The sequence below is a fragment of the Archocentrus centrarchus genome, chromosome 5 (assembly GCF_007364275.1).
Source record: "Archocentrus centrarchus isolate MPI-CPG fArcCen1 chromosome 5, fArcCen1, whole genome shotgun sequence".
In the NCBI taxonomy this organism is placed as follows: domain Eukaryota; kingdom Metazoa; phylum Chordata; class Actinopteri; order Cichliformes; family Cichlidae; genus Archocentrus; species Archocentrus centrarchus.
The window spans coordinates 19,431,258-19,453,991 of NC_044350.1; the positions used below are offsets into that span (position 1 = coordinate 19,431,258).

At 42.7% G+C, this 22,734-nt stretch overlaps 1 protein-coding gene across 3 annotated transcripts; it reads left to right on the plus strand.

The window, feature by feature from the left end:
- The first annotated feature begins 10 nt into the window (after nucleotides 1–10).
- Nucleotides 11–22,680, plus strand: LOC115779872 (inter-alpha-trypsin inhibitor heavy chain H3-like). 3 transcript variants are annotated; one of them, XM_030728753.1, is made up of 20 exons: nucleotides 11–136; nucleotides 920–1,080; nucleotides 1,212–1,316; nucleotides 2,812–2,974; nucleotides 3,082–3,192; nucleotides 4,323–4,451; nucleotides 4,589–4,705; nucleotides 4,801–4,969; nucleotides 5,069–5,179; nucleotides 5,375–5,556; nucleotides 5,675–5,854; nucleotides 5,946–6,067; nucleotides 9,319–9,545; nucleotides 10,214–10,267; nucleotides 12,559–12,621; nucleotides 20,816–20,956; nucleotides 21,045–21,213; nucleotides 21,870–22,018; nucleotides 22,214–22,298; nucleotides 22,423–22,679. In XM_030728753.1, the coding sequence occupies exons 1-20, from the start codon at nucleotides 65–67 to the stop codon at nucleotides 22,535–22,537; spliced, it is 2,625 nt and encodes an 874-aa protein (XP_030584613.1). In that variant the 5' UTR covers nucleotides 11–64; the 3' UTR covers nucleotides 22,538–22,679. The 3 variants fall into 3 exon arrangements, with proteins under 3 accessions (XP_030584613.1, XP_030584614.1, XP_030584615.1); XM_030728754.1 differs by having other exon boundaries at nucleotides 20,849–20,956; XM_030728755.1 differs by lacking the exon at nucleotides 12,559–12,621 and having other exon boundaries at nucleotides 20,849–20,956; nucleotides 22,423–22,680.
- The last annotated feature ends 54 nt before the right edge of the window (nucleotides 22,681–22,734 follow it).

Here is a 22,734-nt window from a genome sequence, read left to right on the forward strand (position 1 = left end):
CTGTCCTCATTTGAGTTCAAAAGACAATTACAGCTGTGTTTTCTGTAATCTGGTGGGAGGCATCATGGAGAGAACTGTGGTGCAAATCACCCTCACTGGGCTGCTGCTGGCTTTGGCCTCCACACTGCCAAACAAGGTAAGGTCACTATACACAAAGGGCTACAACACAACTTTGAGCAAACAGAATCTCAAACAAAAATCTTTATGTTACCACTGTCATTTTTATTTCACAATAATTATTATCTGAGATGTGTGCCCCGATTTTTCTGTGTGTCTCAATGAACTCTGAAAGTTGAAGATCCTCTGGATTCTCTACCTTCAGAGTTATTTCATGTTGTTCATATGTGCCGTGTGTGTGTATACGTGTGTGTGTTGTATTATACATGTTGTGGAGACATATGTCATTTTATACATTAACACTAGCAGTCAAAGCTAAAATCAAAAACAAAAATAACATGCAGATTAGGATAAGCTAAAGTCTGTATTTAGCTAATATAAGATCGTGTAAAGTGCTCTGAAGTGAAGGAATCATGATCATGTGTGTTTGTATGTTTACTTTATCCTTGTTTTGGGGTCAAAGTCACAGGGAAATGTGAGCGCATGTTAATAGTTAATGCTTGTTATTTAGTAATGGTGTTGACTAGTGCTGGGTTAAGGTAAAATTGGTGCTTTGTTTTTTTTTAATTTGCAATACTATAATGTTATTTGAACTTTGGAAACTTTGGTTTATACAGTCAGATTCTGGGAAATCAACTTCCCATCTCATGGGCAAAAAGTAAATCTTCAGGGAATAAGATTAAGTGAATGCCATGCTCTTTTGCGTGTGTGCCTTGAACATTAGATGATTTTTAACTACCTCTGATTGTTGGTCAACAAGTGAAATCAGTCACATCATTTATTGTGAAATGTGTTTTTGCAGGATGACTGGGACATCTACAGCTTTCATATCAACTCCACAGTGACCAGTCGTTATGCCACCACTGTCATCACAAGCCGTGTGGTCAATCGTATGAACGAGTCAAAGGAAATTGAATTCCATGTTCGGATTCCCAAAAATGCTTTCATCAGTAAATTTCGAATGTGTGTGTGATGCAGAAATGATCTGTAACCATTTGCAAATAAAAAAAACTCTGCACTGAAGAATCATAAGAACAAATTAAAGGACACTCAGTAGTGTGTGTTTACATAAGGGCTTTTCTTGGTCCTCACAGGTTTATCGATGGCCAAGTTTATGAGGGTGTTGTAAAAGCTAAGGAGCAAGCTCAACAGCAGTACTCTGAAGCTGTGTCCCGTGGTGAAAGCGCTGGGCTTGTGAGGTACTTGAATTCTTTAATTAATTTATAGGTCATATGAAAAAATTTAGTCACACAAAATTATATATTTTTCTGTTTTTCGCAAAAATATTTTCTTCTGCATCTTCACATCTCTGAGGTAATTATTATTTATTTTTTCCCTCCTTTTTTTTAAAAGCCTGTCATGTCTGGCAGATTTTGCAACCAGAATTGCAATCTGAATGCACTGTTGTGCCAGACAAATTTACTCTTCCAAGATGAGCTCTATAGATTCTCTATAGGCTCCTCTTGTAAATGTTTGTCCTTTTATTTTATTTATTTATTTGTGTTATTTTTCCCATACATATACATGTGTCATTGTAATGCCAACGTTGACAGGCTGAGAGAGAAGAGAAGAAAAAAAAAAGAGAAAAGGGAGAAAATAGGAAAAAATAATCCGCAGTGGTTCATCAACTGCTGCACTTGTAAAAAAAAAAAAAAAAAAAGATGAAACAACATACAACAACACCCCAAACAATACCTGGAAAAATACATTTATAAGGAAAAAACAAAACAGAAATAAAGCATGGCTACACAAACCAACAACCCTGCTATGCCGTGCCTGCATGAGTAAGCGTGAGTGTCTGTGTCCATGTCATGAAATGTACTTACTAACGAGGGTGGAAAGCCGCAGCTCTGCCCACCAGAAGTCCGAGATGGATAGAGAAAGATCCAGAACACCTGGGCTGTCCGCAACACATCAAGAGCACTGAAGACCCATGGCTACACACTCCAGTGACAACTGCATGCCCACGCCAGCAGACGGGAGAGGGAGGTTCCAGATGAAGCCCCTCCAGCCAAGGGGCAAGGACCCCAGAGAATTCAAAGCAACGTGAAAACCAGCCATCCCCCACAGGCCATCCCCAGGGCCCCAGGCACCTGGGAGCCGCCCGACACACACACACACACACACACACACACGCATACACACCTACGTGTGCACATATGCGCACACACACGCACACACACACACACACACACATATACATCTACATGCATTCCATGTACACCAACAAACAAAGATAGCCTGTGACAAATGCACAAAGAGACACATTCATCCACATCCACCCCCTCTCTGAAGCTGGGGCGAGCGGACACCCCCAGGGCCAACGGCAACCCTAGTACACTGCCAGCCAGGCCCACGAAGCCCCACCCAACCCCCATCCTGGTCAAGCTGTAGGGAATAGGTGTGTAGGATGACCCACCCACGTCCCGCCCGCTTACTAGATAGGTGTATGTATTTATGTTCCTGAATGTACGAAGTGTATAGGGTGCTGTTAAAATTGATGGGACAGTTATGTCCCAAGCCCCAACTGCCAGTTGTCATGCTCGCCCACACCGTCCCCCCCAAAACCCTTAATGTCTAAGGTGAAAATAAGGTGAAATTATAATAATGAAACGGAAAATATTCTTTGAGTTACTTTACTCATAACCTGCTGTGCAATCCAATTTAATGAAATGATTATTGATTCTGTTACAGTTCTGTAGGGAGGACCCTGGAGGAATTTAAGACCTCTGTAACTGTGGCTGCTCACAAAAAGGTCACATTTGAACTCACATATGAGGAACTGATGAAACGCACCCATGGCAAATACGAGCTGCAAATCCATGCTCGACCCATGCAGCCTGTCAGAGACTTCAAGGTGAGTGTCTTGTTGGTGTCTGTTCAGTGATAATTTAGGAAAACAATGCTGAGGTAACAGCAGCAATGATTAGATCTTCAGTTTCATTATTTTGTGCTGAATCCCAGGTGGATGTGTACATTCACGAGGAAGCTGGCATCAGTTTCATTGATGTGAAAGGAGGACTAAGCACCAAAGCCCTAGCTAATGCCATCACCAAAACACATGCAGATAAACAGGTACAGAAAAACCTAATCTGTAAAACAGTAAGTGACCATGAGTCTTGTCACCACAGACAGTTTGAGGTACTATCAGAATATTATTCATTTGTCATGAGAGGCAGTCTAGTAAGGACTCATCTTAGAATATGAATGTATGACTATAATGTATGATCTTATGAATATAAAATAAACAGAATGTGCAAATAATATTCAGTATCAGTAACTATGAAATATCTTCCAACATTTTGACTTTTTCATTCTTGTACACACAGACACACACACACACACACACACACACGCTTCCAAATTTGGACAGGTCTGGTGTGTAGACAGGTCATATTAGCACCTGGACTCTTACTGCAGAACATTTGTTAGCAAATACACGACAATACATTTTTTCCAGTATTAACACCTATTAATTAGCTCTTCACATAGATATTTCACGTAAACTTTTCACATACAATCTTTCAAATAATGAAGTGCAATCATATCTTAAAGACCTAGTACTAGTTTACCCTAACAGAGAACTTTGTCCTCTGACTGCAGGTTTATTTGTGGTTTTGACTTTTCTGAAAGCAGAATAGAAAGCAGAGCCTTCAGCCTTCAGCTTTCACCTGTGGAACCATCTCTCTCTTTTGATTTGGGAGAGAGACAGCATCACACTTTGAAGATTTAGCTTAAAACTACCCTTTCAGAATAAACTTATAGTTTATGCTGATCAGGTAACTTTCAATGTCCGTTCATTATGGTTATTAAGGTTCAGGCTACTGGGAAACCTCTCATGATGTACTGAGCGGTTCATCTTCACACTGGTCTTTTCGCTTCTCATGTGTTTTACTACTGCGTGTCAACAGCTTTTGTCTTGTTTTCAACACTTTTGTTGTCCCTAACACATTTAAGAAAACTACTACTTTGTATTTTTTCAATACGGATTTTAAATTGTTTGCAAATTCTGTTTATATTTAGATTTTACACAATGTCCAAGCTTTTTTGAAATTAGGCTTGTATATATTCACCTTTCACAATATTCAAATCAAATGAATGGAAAGCAAATGACAAAATGTTCTGATCAAGTAAAAAGCAATTGAAATCACTTACTTCTCTCTCTGTATCAAGAGTATAAAGAATTTGACTCATTCTGTATCCAGGCATGGGTGTATTTCTATCCAACAGCTGACCAACAGAAAATGTGTGACAGCTGTGGAGATCAGGGTATGAATGGAGATCTGGTTATTGTTTATGATGTCAGCAGGGATAATGGACTGGGAGAAATCAAGGTAAACCCTGATCTATTAGCAATTTACGCACAAACATAACCTGCATGGGCTAAAATGTTAGTTGAATTAGTATTATATCTTTCTCTGTTCCTTAAATGATCTTTTAACTGATGAATCATCTTTTTACTGCCCCTTAGAAATCTGCTGGGTACTTTGTTCATCACTTTGCTCCATCCAATCTTCCCAGAATACCAAAAAATGTTGTCTTTCTTATTGATCAAAGTGGCTCAATGTATGGCAAAAAAATGCAACAGGTAAAGTATTTGAATGGTCTGTTCTTTACTCTAAAGACAAAATCAGAGTGGTTTTTTTTTGTGATTATAAACTGTGAATGGTGTGTTGTGTGCAGACTAGGACCGCATTAATCCACATTTTGAATGACCTGGCAGAAGATGACCACTTTGGTCTGATCACTTTTGATGGCAACATTTTTCACTGGAAACAGGAACTTGTTCAGGCCAACAGCAAAAACCTGGAAAGTGCCAAAACATTTGCACGCAATATCCAAGACAGAGGCTGTGAGATTTTACAAAAAAAAATATTTTTTTTTGAAATATGAACATTTGACAGTAGAATGGCAGTACTGAAACTTTATTGTTGTCCTTGTTACATTTCAGCCACAGACATAAATCAAGCAGTTTTGCAAGGAGCAAATATGCTGAATGTACATCACAGAGAAGGTTCAGCATCTATCCTCATACTTCTCACAGATGGAGACCCAACCTCAGGTTGTAATAAAGGACACCTGCACAGAAATGTGTTGGAAAATTTCAATATATAATGAATTTTGTGATTTGTTTTTTAATGATTAAGTGCTATGTTTTATTCTGTGATATATTTTAAGCTTTTTCTCAAGGGGATTTTAGCAGTTGTGAGACTCCACTGGTTTTTAGCTGAACTGGGTTTGTCTTGTGTCTTTTCAGGGGAGACAAATCTGGAAAAAATACAGTCAAATGTAAAACAGGCTATTGCAGGAAAATTCCCATTGTACTGTCTGGGTTTTGGATTTGATGTTAATTTTGAGTTCCTTGAGAAAATGTCACTGCAAAATAATGGTGTGGCAAGGCGGATTTATGAAGACTCTGATGCTGATTTACAGCTTAAGGTATTTTTTACCTTATTTTTTACCTACTTAAATATTCATATCATGTGATTCAAAACCCTTGAGGATTGGAAGAAAAAACAAGCATGGTTTGTATAACTTCCACACTGTATGTCAACAGGGTTTCTATGAAGAGGTGGCAACTCCTCTATTGACAGATGTGACATTGGTCTATGTGGGTGGGACCAATTTAACCCAGACTAACTTCAGTCAGTATTATAATGGTTCTGAGATTGTGGTGGCCGGTCAGATCACAGAAAATGACACTGAAACCTTCATCCCACAAGTTGTGGCCATTTCGGTAAGAAATGGCCACAATGCTCATTAGTAGTAATTTTTTTGAAAGCTTTCTCCTTTTATATTGACATTACAATGCATGTGAATTGTGACAGAATAACAGAAGGGTAACATTCTTTAACACAAATGACGCTGTGAAATCCATTGGAAGAATGTCTCATGACCATATCCAGAGGGTTTGGGCCTATCTCACAGTTAAACAACTTCTGGACAAAGAGTGAGTATGATATTTTCCATCTTTCCTTGTGTGGATCCTAATTAGACACATTGTAAATGCCATCCATCCATCCATTTTCTTTCGCTTATCCGGGGCCGGATCGCAGGGGCAGCAGCCTAAGCAGACAAGCCCAGGATCTCCCCAGTCACCTCCACCAGCTCATGTGGAGGGACTCCAAGGCGTTCTCCGGCCAGCTGAGAGATATAATCTCTCCAGTATGTCCTGGGTTTACCCCAGGGCCTCCTCCCGGTAGAACATACCTGGAACAGCTCACCCATGAGGTGCCCAGGAGGCATCCTAGTCAGATGCCCAAGCCACTTCAACTGGCTCTTCTCGATGTGGAGGAGGAGCAGCTCTACTCTGAGCCCCTCCCAAATGGCCACACTCCTCACCTCCTCACCATCTCTAAGGGAGAGGCCAGCCACCCTTCAGAGGAAGCTCATTTTTGCTGCTTATATTCACAATCTTATTATTTCGGTCACTACCCAAAGCTCATGACCATAGGTGATGGATCACTGCAGATGCAGCCCCAATCCGTCTGTCAATCTCCCATTTCCTTCTCCCATCACTCGTGAACAAGACTTCGAGATTCTTAAACTCCTCCACCTGGGGCAGGAACTCATCCCTTAGAGGGCACTCCACCCTTTTCTGGCTCAGGACCATGGCCTCAGACTTAGAGGTGCTGATTCTAATGCTAACTGCTTCAGACTCGACTGTGAACCATTCCACTGTGAGCTGGAGGCCACCACCTGATGAAACCAACAGGACCACATCATCTGCAAAAAGCAGATAAGAGATTTCAAGGCCAGCAAAACAGAAGTCTTCTGCCACATGGCTACACCTAGAAATTCTGTCCATAAAAATTATGAACAGAATCAGTGACAAGGGGCAGCCCTGGTGTAGTCCAACACCCACAGGAAACAAGTCCAACTTATTGCCGGCTATATGGACCAAGCTCTCACTGCAGTTGTGCAGGAACTGATTGGCCTGCAACAACGGGCTACACCCGCAGGACCTCCCACAGGATACCCCGAGGGATGCTGTTGGATGCCTTCTCCAAGTCCACAAAGCACATGTAGACTGGATGGGCAAACCCCCACACATATTTGAATATCCTCGAGAGGATAAAGAGCTGGTCCAGCATTCCATGACCAGGACTTCCCCAGACTCTGCTTCCACTACAGAAGGCGTGTCAGTGGTATTAAGGAGGTCCTTGAAATATTCCTTCCACTGCTTAACTATATCCTCAGTTGAAGTCAGCAGCACCCCACCCGCACTATAAACCGTGTGAGTAGAGCACCGCTTTCCCCTCCTGAGTCGCCTGACGGTTTGCCAGAATCGCTTCGATACTGTCCAAAAGTCTTTTTCTTTGGCTTCATCGAACTCCTCTCACTCCTGAGTCTTTGCTTCGGCCACCGCCCAAGCAACCTAACCAAGCCCGATAAGATTCCTTCTTCAGCTTGATGGCTCCCTTCACCTCTTGTGACCACCATCTGGTTCGGGGGTTACCACCACGACAGGCACAAACCACGTTGCAGCCACAGCTCTGACCAGCAGCCTCAACAATGGAGGTGCGGAACATGGTCCATTTGGACTTGATGTCCTCTGCCTCCCTTGGAATGCTGTCGAAGTTCTGGCGGAGGGGGGAGTTGAAGAGCTCATGAACTGGGGCTCCTGCCAGGCGTTCCCAGTGCACCCTCACAACATGTTTAGGTGTGCCAGATCTGTCCAGCATCTTCCCCCACCACCTGATCCAACTCAACACCAGGTGGTGATCAGTTGACAGCTCAGCTCATCTCTTCACCCAAGTGTCCAGAACTGGTGATATGATTACAAAATCTATCATCCTGTGACCTAGGGTGTCCTGGTGCCACATGCACTTATCGACATACTTATGTTCAAAAATGGTGTTCATTATGGACAAACTGTGGTTTGCACAGAAGTCCAATAACAAGACACCATTCGGTTTCAGATCTGGCAGGCCGTTCCTCCCAATCACACTCCTCCAGGTCTCACTGCCATTGCCCACATGAGGGTTGAAGTCTCCCAGTAGGATGATGGAATCACCAGATGGAGCACCCTCGAGCACCCCGCCCAGCAATTCCAGAAAGGGTCAGTACTCTGAACTGTCATTGGGCGCATAAGGACAAACTACAGTCAGGACCCATTCCCCAGCCTGAAAGCACAAGGAAGCAACCCTCTCGTCTACCGGTGAAAACTCAGATGTACAGGCTGCAAGCCGGGGGGGATACGAGAATACCCACCCCAGCTCGCTGCCTCTCACCGAGGGCAACTCCAGACTGGAATAGAGTCCAGCCCCTCTCCAGGAGGCTGGTTCAAGGGCTCAGGCCATGTGTTGAGGTGAGCCGGACTATATCTAGCTGGTATCTTTCAACCTCACGCTCTAGCTCAGGCTTCTTCTCCACCAGAGAGGTGTCATTCCTTGTCCTTATAGCCAGTCTCGATAGCCGAGGATTGGTCCGCCAGGGCCTTCATCCTTCGCCACGTCCCGACACACACTGCACCCATGATGTGATGGCACTGCAATATGAATACACTGAACAAAAGAATCTGAGGTAGCATTTTTTTTTTCTTTCTTTTACTTCCTGTAGATTTTGACTTAAAACAAAGCTTCCAGTATTTTGGGGGGGAAACACTGTGTTCCTTTTTTCCATTGGTAACAGCGGCAGATTAATTAAAGTTTGTTAGGTGAAAGCTAACATTTATATTGATATTTAGCATCAGTTTATTGGAAAGCAACCTCATCAATTCTCAACACAATTTTTATGAGATTTGAAAAACTGAACTCCTTAAAGGCAAGAAAAGTTTTGTCTTCTAAAAGATTTTTAATCTCATTCCAAAGTTGTGTCTGTTTCATAACACTGTTGATACCCACTGAGTTTGTTTATATAACTCTCAGTTATATAAACAATTCAAAAATGTGTAATGGAAACTAAAACAAGTGTGAACTTGTCACTGAACTTGTTGCTGCAGCTGTTCTGATACCCCAGCAAGCTCTCCAGTTTAGCTTGCAGCAGATAGTATATTATTTTTATCTATTTTATATTTATTTTATCTATGTTCATAATGAGAATAACCTTTCAGGTTTCTAAAGATACCTCCCATATGGCAGTGCCTTTAAAAGGTCAGAAAGCAGCTGGGGATATTAAAAAATGATTAAAAGACAACTTACTTAATCATATTTTCCTTCAAATTCAACCCTTATATTAATTTAATACTTTCTGATTCAGGCTTAAGTTATCTGGACCTGAGAAAGAGACAGCAAAGAACGAGGCCTTGGAGCTGTCACTGAAATACAGCTTTGTGACCCCTCTCACATCCATGGTGGTCACGAAGCCCCTGGGAGAAAGTATTGATGTGCTTCATAAACCCAAGGAAGGTGAAACACCACAGAGAGGGCAGCCTCCTGTAGATCAACCCAAAAGCCAAAAAACTTCTTCTAGTGGCTACTTTCCAGGCAAGTAACACAAATAAACATAAATGCACATACAAAATCTGCAATATACATATATATATATATATATATATATATATATATATATATATATGTAATTTTCATGTTAATGTTTTTTATATTTAAATAAATTTTTATATTTAAATATGCTTTCACTGTTGCTAAAGTGCAAAGCTAAACTTAAGCTAAAATACATTTGCATGACACAAGGTGCAACTGATGACACAAGGTAAATGAACATAACTATGGGTCCCATGCAGACTTGCTAGTGTTAGAGTATTGAACAATATGTATATTTGATTTTTCATTCTGAGTTTGTAATTACATAAAACAGAACTAGTTATTATTTAACATTTAATTAATGCAAATCTTAGAAATGAGTACGGTAGTATTATTAGTAACTGCTCCCTGAAATTAATAAAATGCTTGATAACATTTAACAGTGAAGTACTCCGTTAGCTAAGTTTCTCCATCGTACACAGCTGATGGAGTTGGGTAGTGTACATAGACATTTTGTCGATGACACTTTTTTTGTAGTTTTGCTTCTATACATTGGATTGTGGCTGAAGTGCAGACCTTCAGACCTTCAGCTTCATGAGGTTTAACAAAAGTATTACTTTAACTGTTTAGGATTTGACGACTGTCTCATGTTATCATCTTTTTCTTTTCAGGAGTTTGGCTCCCTCTAGAAGCTTACGCTAACTTCTATGCAGAAGAAGATGAAGGTACTCTGCTACAATTAAACAAAATGTGTTACTTTCAATAGCAAAAACCAGTTTAACAGTTGACTCATCTATACAGTCCCTACTGGCTGCAGACAGCCTGAGTCCCCTATGTCTTTATCTGTCATTACTAAGCTAAGTTTCACACACACACACACACACACACACACACACCACCACCACCACCACCACCACCACCACCACACAGCAGGCCTGACTACCTAGACTGCATGAAGTACCCTCTGAAAGTTTACTAGAAGATGCGGATGCAGCACTACAGACAATCTATTACTGAAATCAATCAGTTGATGTATACCATGGGAAAAGTGACCATTGAGATGCTTGGCTAGAAGATGAACAGCCACAAAGAGCAGTACACTCCATGTAAAGACAACTAGAGGCTAAGATCGCAGAGGGAAGTTAGCCAGCTATCAGAATTGCAGAAAGGTGTGATGAAGAAAGGCCTAAGAAGTACAACAGACTGTCCATATCTGAGGCCTTCGAGACTGCCAAGCAAAGACTCAGCTTTGGCTAACCGCCTGAGGGGGTATACCAGAGAGATAGAAGCCAGGGGTATAAACTAAATGTTCTCCACTGAACCATCCAAACTGTACTCTCAGTGGCAGGGGAACAAGATTACACCCCCACCAAGGCTGGAGACTGAGCAATACTGGAAAAGCATATGGTAAAAGGATTCATCACATAACACCAATGTTCAGTGGCTGGTGGATCTAAGACCAGACAGTCCTGATGCGCAAGGATCCTCAGAAATATCCTGGTCCCATCCAACTACCGGGCAATAACCTGCCTTAGTACAACATGGAAATTCCTGTCAGTTATCATAGTAGCTAAGATGAACAGGCATATGGCTCAATACATGAGAGGGACCTAGAAAGGAATTGGATACCAGGGGAGCAAAATACCTACTACTGGCAAATAAAGCAGTCACTTGAGATTGTAAGATCGAACTGACAAGCTTGTGCACCACCTGGATTGATGACTTACATGTATCCTGCCTAGAACTGCACAAAATCAACAGGATACTAAGAGCCTTCATCAAGAACTCAATGGGAATGTGGAGAACAACACTAGAGGCCAACGTCAAGCCAATTGCACAAATCAGTATCAAGTGCGGGATTTACCAAGGAGATGTTCTGAACCCCGTCAGCCAGATCATCAACAAGACTGGCTGTGGATACTGACTATGGAATAGAGCAAACATCAGTCACCTGATGATATTGAGATGTGTGCCAGGAGTGAATGAGATATCGATTCACTTTGCAGGATCTCCCACAGTGACATTGGAATATAATTTAGATTGGAGAAGTGTAATTTGATGGATGTTTGCACTACCAGAAGGCAACATTGAAGACATTGCGGACAGCTAAAAGTACCTTGGAATCCCACAGGCAAATGGGACCCATGAAGGGGCTGCTACGAAAGCCACAACTGCCAAATACTTGCAGAGAGTAAAGCAAGTCCTGAGGAGTCAGCTGAATGAGCAATCCACACCCGCACCCTGCTGGGATAATAAGCTGGCCAAAGGAGGAGATTGAAGCCACTGACATAAAGACAAGAATGCTCCTTACCATACATGGAGGAGAGCTAGAGAGGATATGGATGGTGAAGGCAACAGTGATCTCCATGGTAATTGGAACACTAAGGGTAGTGACCTCTAAACAAGGAGAGTGGCTTAAGCAGATCTCAGGAATGGCATCTGACATTTCTGTTCAGAAGAGTGCAGTCCTAGGAACAGCTAAGATACAGCACAAGGCTCAAGCTCGCAGACCTCTGGTAGGGGACCTGAGCTTGGAGGACTGAGAACACCCACAGGGCAAGGAGGGATTTATAGATATATATATATATATATATATATATATCATATACAATCATGTGTTTATGTTGCTATTGTCCTTTGACCAAGAACATTATACAATTATCTTTGCTTCATAAGAACAGATTTTAAATTATTTAGAATAGCTCTCATAAGAGTATTGTTTCGTTGCACAGTCTTTTTCTGGGTTTCATGTGAAAACTCTTCAAAATGAGGGTTATTGTACATTTAAGAAGAAATTTCTCATTGTCAAGTGGTGTAGTAGTGATGTATCATTAAAAAAATATTTAGACAGTTAATGAGCATGAGGTGGAGTGGTGAGAACTGAAATGACATTTATTTAGTATTTTCTTTTAAAGCTGAGATTTAGTATCAGAACATCAATATCTTCCAAAGTCATGTCTTCTGAATCTTCGCAGCATTATTGTCTGTAACTATCATTGTGTAAATGTATTTACAGATTTTTTCTATGATTCCATCAACCTATCTGCTCCATCTGAAGCTTTTGAGAAAGGAACTGATGGTATTGTATTGCATAAATATGATTGGAGTTGATAATGTATATAAAAATGGTTATCATTCATAGTTAATTATAAATGTTTAAATGTCAACATTATCTACTTTGTTCATGAAAAAAAATTCATACTCTTGTAACCCACATACTACTGATCGGTATGAATGGGCCCTGAGTTCGTATTCAACGACATTAATTACTTAACCGCTATAACATCACACACTCTACAATTGGAATTAACAATACCACACTTTAATTAGAAAACCACCAAAAACACACTTAAATCAATATTTCAGTTCTTTCAGGTCAATTAACGGTTCAAAAATATATGTATTCCCACACCCAACAGTCCCAAATAATGTTATCAAACAAAACAAACCCGTTACAGGCCTGATTCGGAGCTCGGGTACGGTGAGACCAGAAACTTTGCGGTCCTTTCACTCAATTAGAGCCAAAATAAAATAATAAGCCAACAGTACCTTTTTCCAATATGGCGGTGCAAACGTTCAGTCCACGTTGTCCCACACAGGCAAGAAGCACAGGGAATACCCGTCTGGTCGCCGTTTCCCGCGTAGCCAGAGGAACTCTGAACAATAGGTAGCTCAGAGCGCTATCTGGGATCGTCTTTTGTCTGTGTGCGGTAAGAGTCAGCCGAGTCCTGTAGCGATTAGCCGGGCTAGCCAACCGCAGCTTTCAGACGATCAGCGCGGCTAATTTCCGCTCGATTATCCAGCGAGCAAACCACGACTTTCAATTCCAAACACTTACAGGTGTAGGCTGCGCCAAATTAAACTGTCCTCCTTCCGTCCACCTGGCCGATGTCCGAACACGGAGTACCAGTTTAACTCTCCATAAAACTTTCACTTTTCCAGTCAAAGTCTAGCGCACCTCTCTTCTCGGGTCTCTCTTTTTCCTTCTCCCTCGCGCACACTCACACCACCTCCAATCAGCAGCCAGTACAGAAACAGGTGACTAAAATGAAACACTAGATTGGCTTTCCTTCACAACAAATGAAATAAACAAATAAAATAGAATATTTATGGCAAATTAATTATCTTAACACCTTAACATTTGAAATTTTAACATTCACATAAATGCATTTAACCACATTCAATCAACTTATTTATGTCCATTTCCTACAGGGCTACACCCTCCCCCATCAACACGTCTGATGTCCTCAGCAGACTAATATCTTAAGTAACTTAATGAACCGTATGGTAACAGGAAATGGGTAAAGTGTTTAACATTAGCTGTCTTTTTAGCCCTTTCCAATCTGTATCACAACCCCTCTGTGTACAATAGTCAATGGTTGATCTCGAGATTTTCCTGGTTTATCATAGGTCAACCTTACTACTGGTTTCACTGACCTTTTGGGCCTAGTCCTCTTTGTAGGTAGTCTTGAGCCAGGGCTACTAGACTGTCTTACACCTTCATCATTGTTCGAACCATCGTCAGGCTCAGTGCTGGCTTCATGGTCAGTGTCACGGTCAGAGTCTACAGGAGAATGATCTGGTCGGTCAGAGTAATTGTCACTCAGTGGAATGCAGTCTCCCACCTGTTCCCCTCTACTCACAGTGTCATCCCTCCTCTGAACCATTTTCTCAAAATAAGTCCTATAGGGTCTAGATGGCAAACCACCCTCAAAATCAGATGACTCACTTGAACTCACCCCTTCACTTTGTATGGAATGATGGGTGCTAACCCTCTCAGGCCGCTTCTGGCTGTCTAATCTCTTTGCTCGCTTATTGGATGCATCCTGCGAGGGCTCCAACATTGGGATTCGCACTAAGTCTCCTATAGGAAGAAGATTATCCCTATGTAATGTCCTGACTCTGTCCTTGCCATTCTGGGATCTTACTTTGTAGACCGGCAAGTTTGGCATTCTGGCCACAACAACATAGGGAACATCACACCAGCGATTCTCAAGCTTGTGTTTCCCTTTTATTCCAAGATTTCTCACCAACACTCTGTCACCAGGCTCTAGAGTCTGGGCCACAAGTCTCTTGTCATAAGTCCTCTTGTTTCTCAAGTGCGACTTGCCAGAGGCTTCTGCAGCCAGCTCATAAGCCTTCTGCAAATCCTCCTTCAGTTTGGTGACAGAGGAAGAGTGCTGATGTTCTGCCTTTTCATTTAGATGTGTCCCAAAACACACATCCACTGGAAGTCTAGCTTCTCTTCCAAACATCAAGAAGTACAGCGAATATCCGGTAGCATCACATTTAGTGCTGTTATAAGCGTGCACAAGATGTGTAACATACTGACTCCATTGCCGCTTCTTTTCCTGCTTCAGAGTCCCTAGCATTGACAACAAGGTCCTGTTAAATCGTTCGGGCTGAGGATCACCCTGAGGATGGTACGGAGTAGTCCGCGACTTCCGTATGCCAAGGATTTTCAGCATTTCCTTAATGAGTCTCGACTCAAAGTCTCGTCCCTGATCCGAATGAATCCGGGCTGGCAAACCGTAGTGCACAAAATACTTCTCCACCAAAACCATGGCGACTGTGAGAGCCTTCTGGTTTTTGGTTGGAAATGCTTGGGCATATCTTGTGAAATGGTCTGTGATCACTAGCACATTACTTATTCCTTTGGAGTCAGGCTCCATGGACAGGAAATCAATACAGACCAACTCCATCGGCCCTGTGCTGACTATTTGGTGCAGTGGTGCAACTCTTTGGCATGGAGTTTTCCTCAACAGGCACTCTCCACAGTTTTTTATGTAGTGTTCTGCCTCGACAGACATCTTGGGCCAGAAGAATCTGCTTCGGAGCATATCAACTGTCCTTTCCACGCCCATATGACCTAAGTCATGATGCATGGATTTCAGCACCACAGCTCTGAATTCAGCAGGTAGCACCAGTTGGTAAGTCTTTTCTCCTGCACGATTTATACTCAGTCGGTGAAGGAGTCTGTCTTTCATAATCAACTTCCCCATTTCTCGTTTCATGGCAAGTAAGTCTGGGTTTGTCTTGATCTCATCTGGCCATTTGCCACTCTTTATGGCCTCAATGGTTGGTCTTATTACAGGATCGTGTTCCTGTGCTGCCATTAGCTCAGGCTTGGACAATTGCCTCAGATTGTTCAACTCCAAGTTTGTAGAAAGGGTGTAAGCATCAGGCACACAATCTGGATGGGCACCAAGCTGCTGTGCGTATCTTGGTGAGTCCTCAGGAGAATTAAGGCCACCAACTCTCTGGCAAATAGACTTAACACTCTCCTGAGAGATGTTTCGCATTTCTGTCTTCCTTTCTCCTGGCTCCATCCGGGACAACAGATCAGCATCAATGTTGTTTCTGCCAGGTCGGTAAACAATGTCAAAGTCATACACTGACAAATCTGACAACCATCTATGTCCTGTCGCATTGAGTTTTGCTGACGTAAGGACATAGGTTAGCGGGTTGTTATCAGTGTACACTGTAAAGCGGACTCCATAGAGATAATCGTGGAATTTCTCAACCACAGCCCACTTAAGAGAGAGAAATTCCAGCTGATGGATGGGATAATTCTTTTCTGATGAACTGAGTTTACGGCTGGCAAATGCAACCGGCCGAAGCCCTTCAGGATGCTCTTGCTACAAGACTGCACCAAGACCTGACAGGCTAGCATCCACATGCAGCACATATGGCTTACTAGGGTCGGCAAAGGCTAGAACTGGTGCATTCGTGAGGCAGGGTTTAATAGCTTCAAATGCCTCGGTGCACACTTGATCCCATCTGGCTCCAAAGGGATCCCTCTCATCCAGATAGGCATGATTCTGCCCTGTCTTGGGTCTCCTTCCCCGCTGAGTTGGGGCGTACCCTTTAGTGAGGTCTGTCAAAGGGCGGACAATGGCTGAGTAATTGTGGATAAACCTCCGATAGTATCCACAAAACCCTAGAAATGATCGCAAGGTCTTAAGGTTGTGCGGCCTGGGCCAGTTCACGACAGCCTCCACTTTGCCGGGGTCGGCTGCGACACCTTCTGCTGACACTATGTGACCCACATACTTGACTTGCGTCTGACAGAACTGACATTTGTCAAGTGAAGCCTTGAGTCCTGCCTCTTTGAGTCTGTCCAACACTTTCAGGAGTCTCTCTTCGTGCTCCTCTAGTGTTTTTCCAAACACTATTAAGTCGTCCAGGTAAACTAGTACCTGGAGCAAGTTCATGTCACCGACGACCCTCTCCATCAACCTTTGGAAGGTCGCAGGAGCTCCAGTGATGCCTTGAGGCATCCGCTCAAACTGATAGAAACCTAGTGGACATATGAAAGCAGTTTTCTCTTTGTCCTCCTCCTTCATGGCTATCTGGTAGTAGCCACTCCTTAAGTCCAGGACGGAAAACCATTTGCTTCCAGATAGACAATCCAGAACTTCATCAATCCGGGGGGTTGTGTATTGATCAGGCACAGTGCGGCTGTTGAGTGTGCGGTAATCAATGCACATTCTGACTTCTCCGTTTTTCTTTCGAACAATGACAATTGGAGAGGCATAAGGACTCCTAGACTCCTTAATTATGCCTGCTGCCAATAACCTCTGTATGTGACGACGCACATCATCAATATCAGCTGGAGCAATGCGTCTGGACCGCTCACGAAATGGTCGCGGGTCTGACAGACGAATTGTATGCTCTACATCTCTGGCTAACCCCACATCAAGTTCATGAGAAGAGAATACATCGGCCCTTTCAGACAATTTCTGACGGAGCCTGGCTTTCCACTCCTCTGGAACAGGAGATGAGCCAAAGTTGATAAGACTGACGTCAAATCCCTCAGACACCAGCTGTTGTTCTGACACGGTTGTAACAACATCAGTCGTGCACAGACAGCCTAAGGTGGTGCCAACTGGAATCGTTATGTCTTTAAGTGACTCGTTTTGCAGAAGAACTGTGAACTGGTTAGCATCCACAGCATTGCTTGGGATTGTCATGGACTGTAACAATACACCAGCGGGAAGAGGGTTGGTAGAAGAAGCTTCTACCATCAAGATCTCATGAGGCAAGGGCTGTTTTAGCTCAACTTTACAGGTTGCTTTACAGCTGCTCCCTGCAGGTAGCACAAGAGAACCAGGACCCTGCCACTTGACACACCCTACTTCATCATCATCTTCTTCCTCAGGGCAAGCGCTGTGCACCATCAAGGGTGCAACAGACACGCCTGAGGTACCCTCACAGAGCTGGGCTAGCCTCTTGGGAAGGTTGGCACTGGCATTGGTTCCTAAAATCACCGGAGTCTGGTCAGGGCCTGGGGGGTCAGGACATATCAGTGCTAGGACTGACATAGTGGTTGGTGCTCCCACTACTTTCTTCGGAAACTCTATGTCCACCACCACATAGCCACGATATGGGTAGCTTGAATCACTCAATCCCCAAAAGTTTAGCCGACTCACAGGGTGAATAGGGATATCCGATAGGTATCTCTGGTACCAAGACTCAAAGATTATGCTGACTCTTGAGCCGCTGTCTAATAATGCATTACACAAGTGCCCATTCAGTTTCAGTGGCTCTAAAGATGGTGGCCCAATCAGGCCTTCTGGAAGCCCATGGGACTCCAACACGTCCACTGCACTTTTCCTAACTGTACCAGCCACTTCTTCGGGGATGGTTTTACCTGTAGCTGGTTGGGGTTTACCCCTGGTTTTCTTGAGAACTCCAAGGAGTCTCTGAATAACCTTGTTCTGGTTCTCAGGCTTGTTACACTTTGGCGCTATGTGGCCATTTTCCCCACAGCGGTAACAAAAGCGTTCTTCTGAGTCAGGTGACTTCCTGGCTGATGGAGTCCCCACTGCCATGACAGTTGGAGAAGCTCCCGCCTGACAGGACAGCCGTGTACCTACTGTCTTTTGCAACTGCTTCACTTGTTTCTTTAGGGCAACCACTTCAGGGTCCACATTATTCTCTGAAGCTAGCTCTCTGCTATCCAACTGCTTTTCACCCTTCTCTGTTTCTGCAGGAGAATGGGTAGCAAGTGCTGCAAACATGGCTTTTACTTCTTTGAGTTCTGCTTTCAGGCTCTGTATCTCTGATTGCCTGTTGTCAGCTTGTGGCTTAACTTGAACCGAGCTCACTGAGCGGTTCAGCTTAACTCTGGAAGCTTCATATTCTTCCTCTATGCGAATTTCTCGCAGTAGTTCAAGGAAGGTTGGGGGTTTGGTCCTCCTCTCTCTAAGATGGAGGTTAATTAGCATTAAGTCAGCATCTACTGCACCTTTAAGTAGCTGCTCAACACGTGCGGTGTCCATACTGTTAACTGGGATCCCACCTCTTTGTACAACTTTGGTCAAAGCACGCTCTAACCTGCGGAGAAGATCAGACAACTTTTCCCCAGGTTGTTGCTGCAACAGTCTAAAGGCAAAATACAAGTCATCTCCGGACTCTGCCAGTCCAAAGGCACTCTCTAACACCTCTAAACATCCTTCAGGGGTCACATCCGGATCAGATAAACACACTGCTTTTATCACATCTAACGCTGGCCCCTTTAAACTCTCTATGACTATGACTTTTTTCTTTTGGAGAGCCAGGACTCTCTTCGACCAGCAGGTATGCTTGCTCTAACCAGTGGTCAAATTGTTCCTCACCGGCTGGGGTGGGGATGTTACCTGAAAAAATTCTCAGGCGTCGGTGTCCTGCATTCTCTGGGGACGGTTTAACTGTTTTGTCCAGCAGGTCACCAACAGCACGCAAGATGGACTCAGTAGGAGACACTGGCTGTGATCCAGCCAATAAAGCTTGCACGTCCTCGGCAGACTTTCCTTCAGCCTCCAACAGAGCTTTCAGTTTACCAGCAAAATCTTCCTCAACCCCAGGAGTTTCAGCTACTACACAAATTGGCCATGCTGTCAATCCATCGGGAGAGCGAACTTCTTTTGGGACTGCTGAGTCAGTCACTTTTTGTCGACACTCACAAAGCACTAACACTTGATTGTCTGTGTCACTTAGCATTCGTCCTCTGACTCTTACACGCCCAAGACACTTGATAGTCTGTAGTGCATCTTCTATCTGCGCAATCTCTGTGTGCTCTTGAACTACAGTCAGTAAAGCATGATTTTCATCTAATGTCTCTCCCCTACACCAGTTCTTCAATCTGGTCACTATGCTGGTATCCATGTCAAAGATCCTCTATTAACATTCCCTCATGTAATACAGTTAGAAACTCAATACATTTTTTTTTGTTTGTTTTTATACACATCAAATATAACACAATCCCAGCGGTGCCTCCATTTATGTAACCCACATACTACTGATCGTTATGAATGGGCCCTGAGTTCGTATTCAACGACATTAATTACTTAACCACTATAACATCACACACTCTACAATTGGAACTAACAATACCACACTTTAATTAGAAAACCACCAAAAACACACTTAAATCAATATTTCATTTCTTTCAGGTCAATTAACGGTTCAAAAATATATGTATTCCCACACCCAACAGTCCCAAATAATGTTATCAAACAAAACAAACCCGTTACAGGCCTGATTCGGAGCTCGGGTACGGTGAGACCAGAAACTTTGCGGTCCTTCCACTCAATTAGAGCCAAAATAAAATAATAAGCCAACAGTACCTTTTTCCAATATGGCGGTGCAAACGTTCAGTCCACGTTGTCCCACACAGGCAAGAAGCACAGGGAATACCCGTCTGGTCGCCGTTTCCCGCGTAGCCAGAGGAACTCTGAACTATAGGTAGCTCAGAGCGCTATCTGGGATCCTCTTTTGTCTGTGTGCGGTAAGAGTCAGCCGAGTCCTGTAGCGATTAGCCGGGCTAGCCAACCGCAGCTTTCAGATGATCAGCGCGGCTAATTTCCGCTCGATTATCCAGCGAGCAAACCACGACTTTCAAGTCCAAACACTTACAGGCGTAGGCTGCGCCAAATTAAACTGTCCTCCTTCCGTCCACCTGGCCGATGTCCGAACACGGAGTACCAGTTTAACTCTCCATAAAACTTTCACTTTTCCAGTCAAAGTCTAGCGCACCTCTCTTCTCGGGTCTCTCTTTTTCCTTCTCCCTCGTGCACACTCACATCACCTCCAATCAGCAGCCAGTACAGAAACAGGTGACTAAAATGAAACACTAGATTGGCTTTCCTTCACAACAAATGAAATAAACAAATAAAATAGAATATTTATGGCAAATTAATTATCTTAACACCTTAACATTTGAAATTTTAACATTCACATAAATGCATTTAACCACATTCAATCAACTTATTTATGTCCATTTCCTACAGGGCTACACTCTATCTCTGTCTCTGTATCTCTAGGTCCTTTTTTCCACAGGTTTTTGCTGAAAGCTGAGAATCAGACTATTCCACTGTGCTTTGATGTGAGTGGCGCTGTACTCCTTAAACTACTACACCATTCCAGTAGGGGTCAGTAGTAGTCTTTCTCGTCAGCATTTATATATTAATGCCCCAGTTTGTGAAGTGGTTTAAGAGTTGCAGTTCTCTTTTACTCTAGAGCTGTTTGTGAATGGTGAGCTTGATTCAGTTGCAAATGGAGGCTTCAGCAGAATTGTAATACACTTCAAAACTGACCAACATGTTGAGATTGGCACCATGGGGGTCACTGTACGAGATGGACAGACAGTGACACATCACACTGGGCAGGATCCCATCACAACTGGAAGGTGATTTTGTCATACAGTGCTCAATGATCTTATAACATACTGTCGCCAAGATTTATCTAATGTCAGCACCTGCCAAACTTGACATGTCTGAGGCTGAACATGAAATATTCTGGGATTTCCAATCCCCAAAATGGTAATTTGAGGAATTTGTTGTTTTATCTTTAAAGTTGTAGTGATTAAACATATGATATGTTATTAAATATCAACTCTTAACTAGAATAAATCAAGTTCATATATGGTGCAGGTTTGTTATATGCAAGGAATAAGAATAATCTGTTCAATTAAGAATGAAAATGGCAGGAGCACAGCAAATATCACATCCCACATCACCCAAGATATTTATGGAGTTGTCATTAATACACCATTATAAATCTATAATCCTACTTCTGATAATTACAGACAAGGCACCACACATGCATGCAGTACCCACAAACGGGATTTAATTATTTTAGACACTCAGTTACAGTACTTCTTTCTCAATTCTCCTTAGATTTGTTGTATCTTCCAGGGTGAAACTAATTCTAAATTTGTTGTTGGTCCATGCAGTTGTGCCCTCATGTAAAGTCTCTCACAGCTTTGAACCTTTTTAATGTGAGCAGTGCTAAAATCAGCATAGAAAAGCTTTAAAAGTTGAGACCAAGTTCATATTTTTCCAGTGTGACAGTGATAATACGCAACAAGGAAATAGACATTGCAGCTGGAGACATGCGCCTGGTCGTCTTAGTCCATGAGAAAAATGGTGAAAAATTCCTTTGGCCAGTTTTAAGACAGCATCCCTCAACCAACAACACTGAAGGACTTTTAGGTGAGTAGAACAGCTGAAATCTTTTTTGTAGTAATGCTGCATGCATTTCTTGGGAAATACATGCTGCATTAACTCATATCAGGTTAACAATATAATCAAAGTTGCACACAGTGGTGGTGTTTTTTGTATAAATGCCTTCTTGCTGTACTGGTTTTCAGTGTCAGTCATGGTTTCCTCTTTCACTCACTTTTCCAGCTCTAAAACCAGCAGTTTATGAGGAGGTACAGCAAGTTCCTGTCACAAAGCTAAAGATTAAAAGCCAGGAGATAGATGTTACTAGGTACATTTTTCTATTTATGTTTTCATTTTCACTATTCAAAAATAATTTAAAAATTTTTTATCATTACTCCAAAGCACAAAGATGTATCATTTATTTTCTTTTTTTTGTGTGTGTGTGTTTGTAGTGACAGCACTGTTGACTATACTGTTTCCCCTCCACCCACAATGAACTGCTGGCTTATGTCTGCCAAGTCTGCCCTGCAAAGACCGCTGGACGATTTTTACGTTGCACAACTGTGAACTATGTTGAACATTTTTAGATCGTGGAAAATGTAATTTCAAAGACAGTGTCTCCATGTATCTTTAACTTTAATTTGTCAAAACTGTGGCCTATCACTAATGAAAGATTGTTTTGGGAACAACGTCCTGGTTAAGTGCACAGGTCTGACTCTCAATGTCAATAGTAAAGTTCACAAAACTGCTGTAAAAGTACTGCT

What these genes read in the sequence shown, in the direction of transcription:
- LOC115779872 (XM_030728753.1), top strand. Translation starts at nt 65, where the DNA reads ATGGAGAGAACTGTGGTGCAAATCACCCTCACTGGGCTGCTGCTGGCT. An exon ending in CCTCCACACTGCCAAACAAG is followed by an intron (nt 137 to 919) that starts GTAAGGTCACTA and finishes GTGTTTTTGCAG; the next exon opens with GATGACTGGGACATCTACAG. An exon ending in TTTTGAGAAAGGAACTGATG is followed by an intron (nt 12,622 to 20,815) that starts GTATTGTATTGC and finishes CATTTCCTACAG; the next exon opens with GGCTACACTCTATCTCTGTC.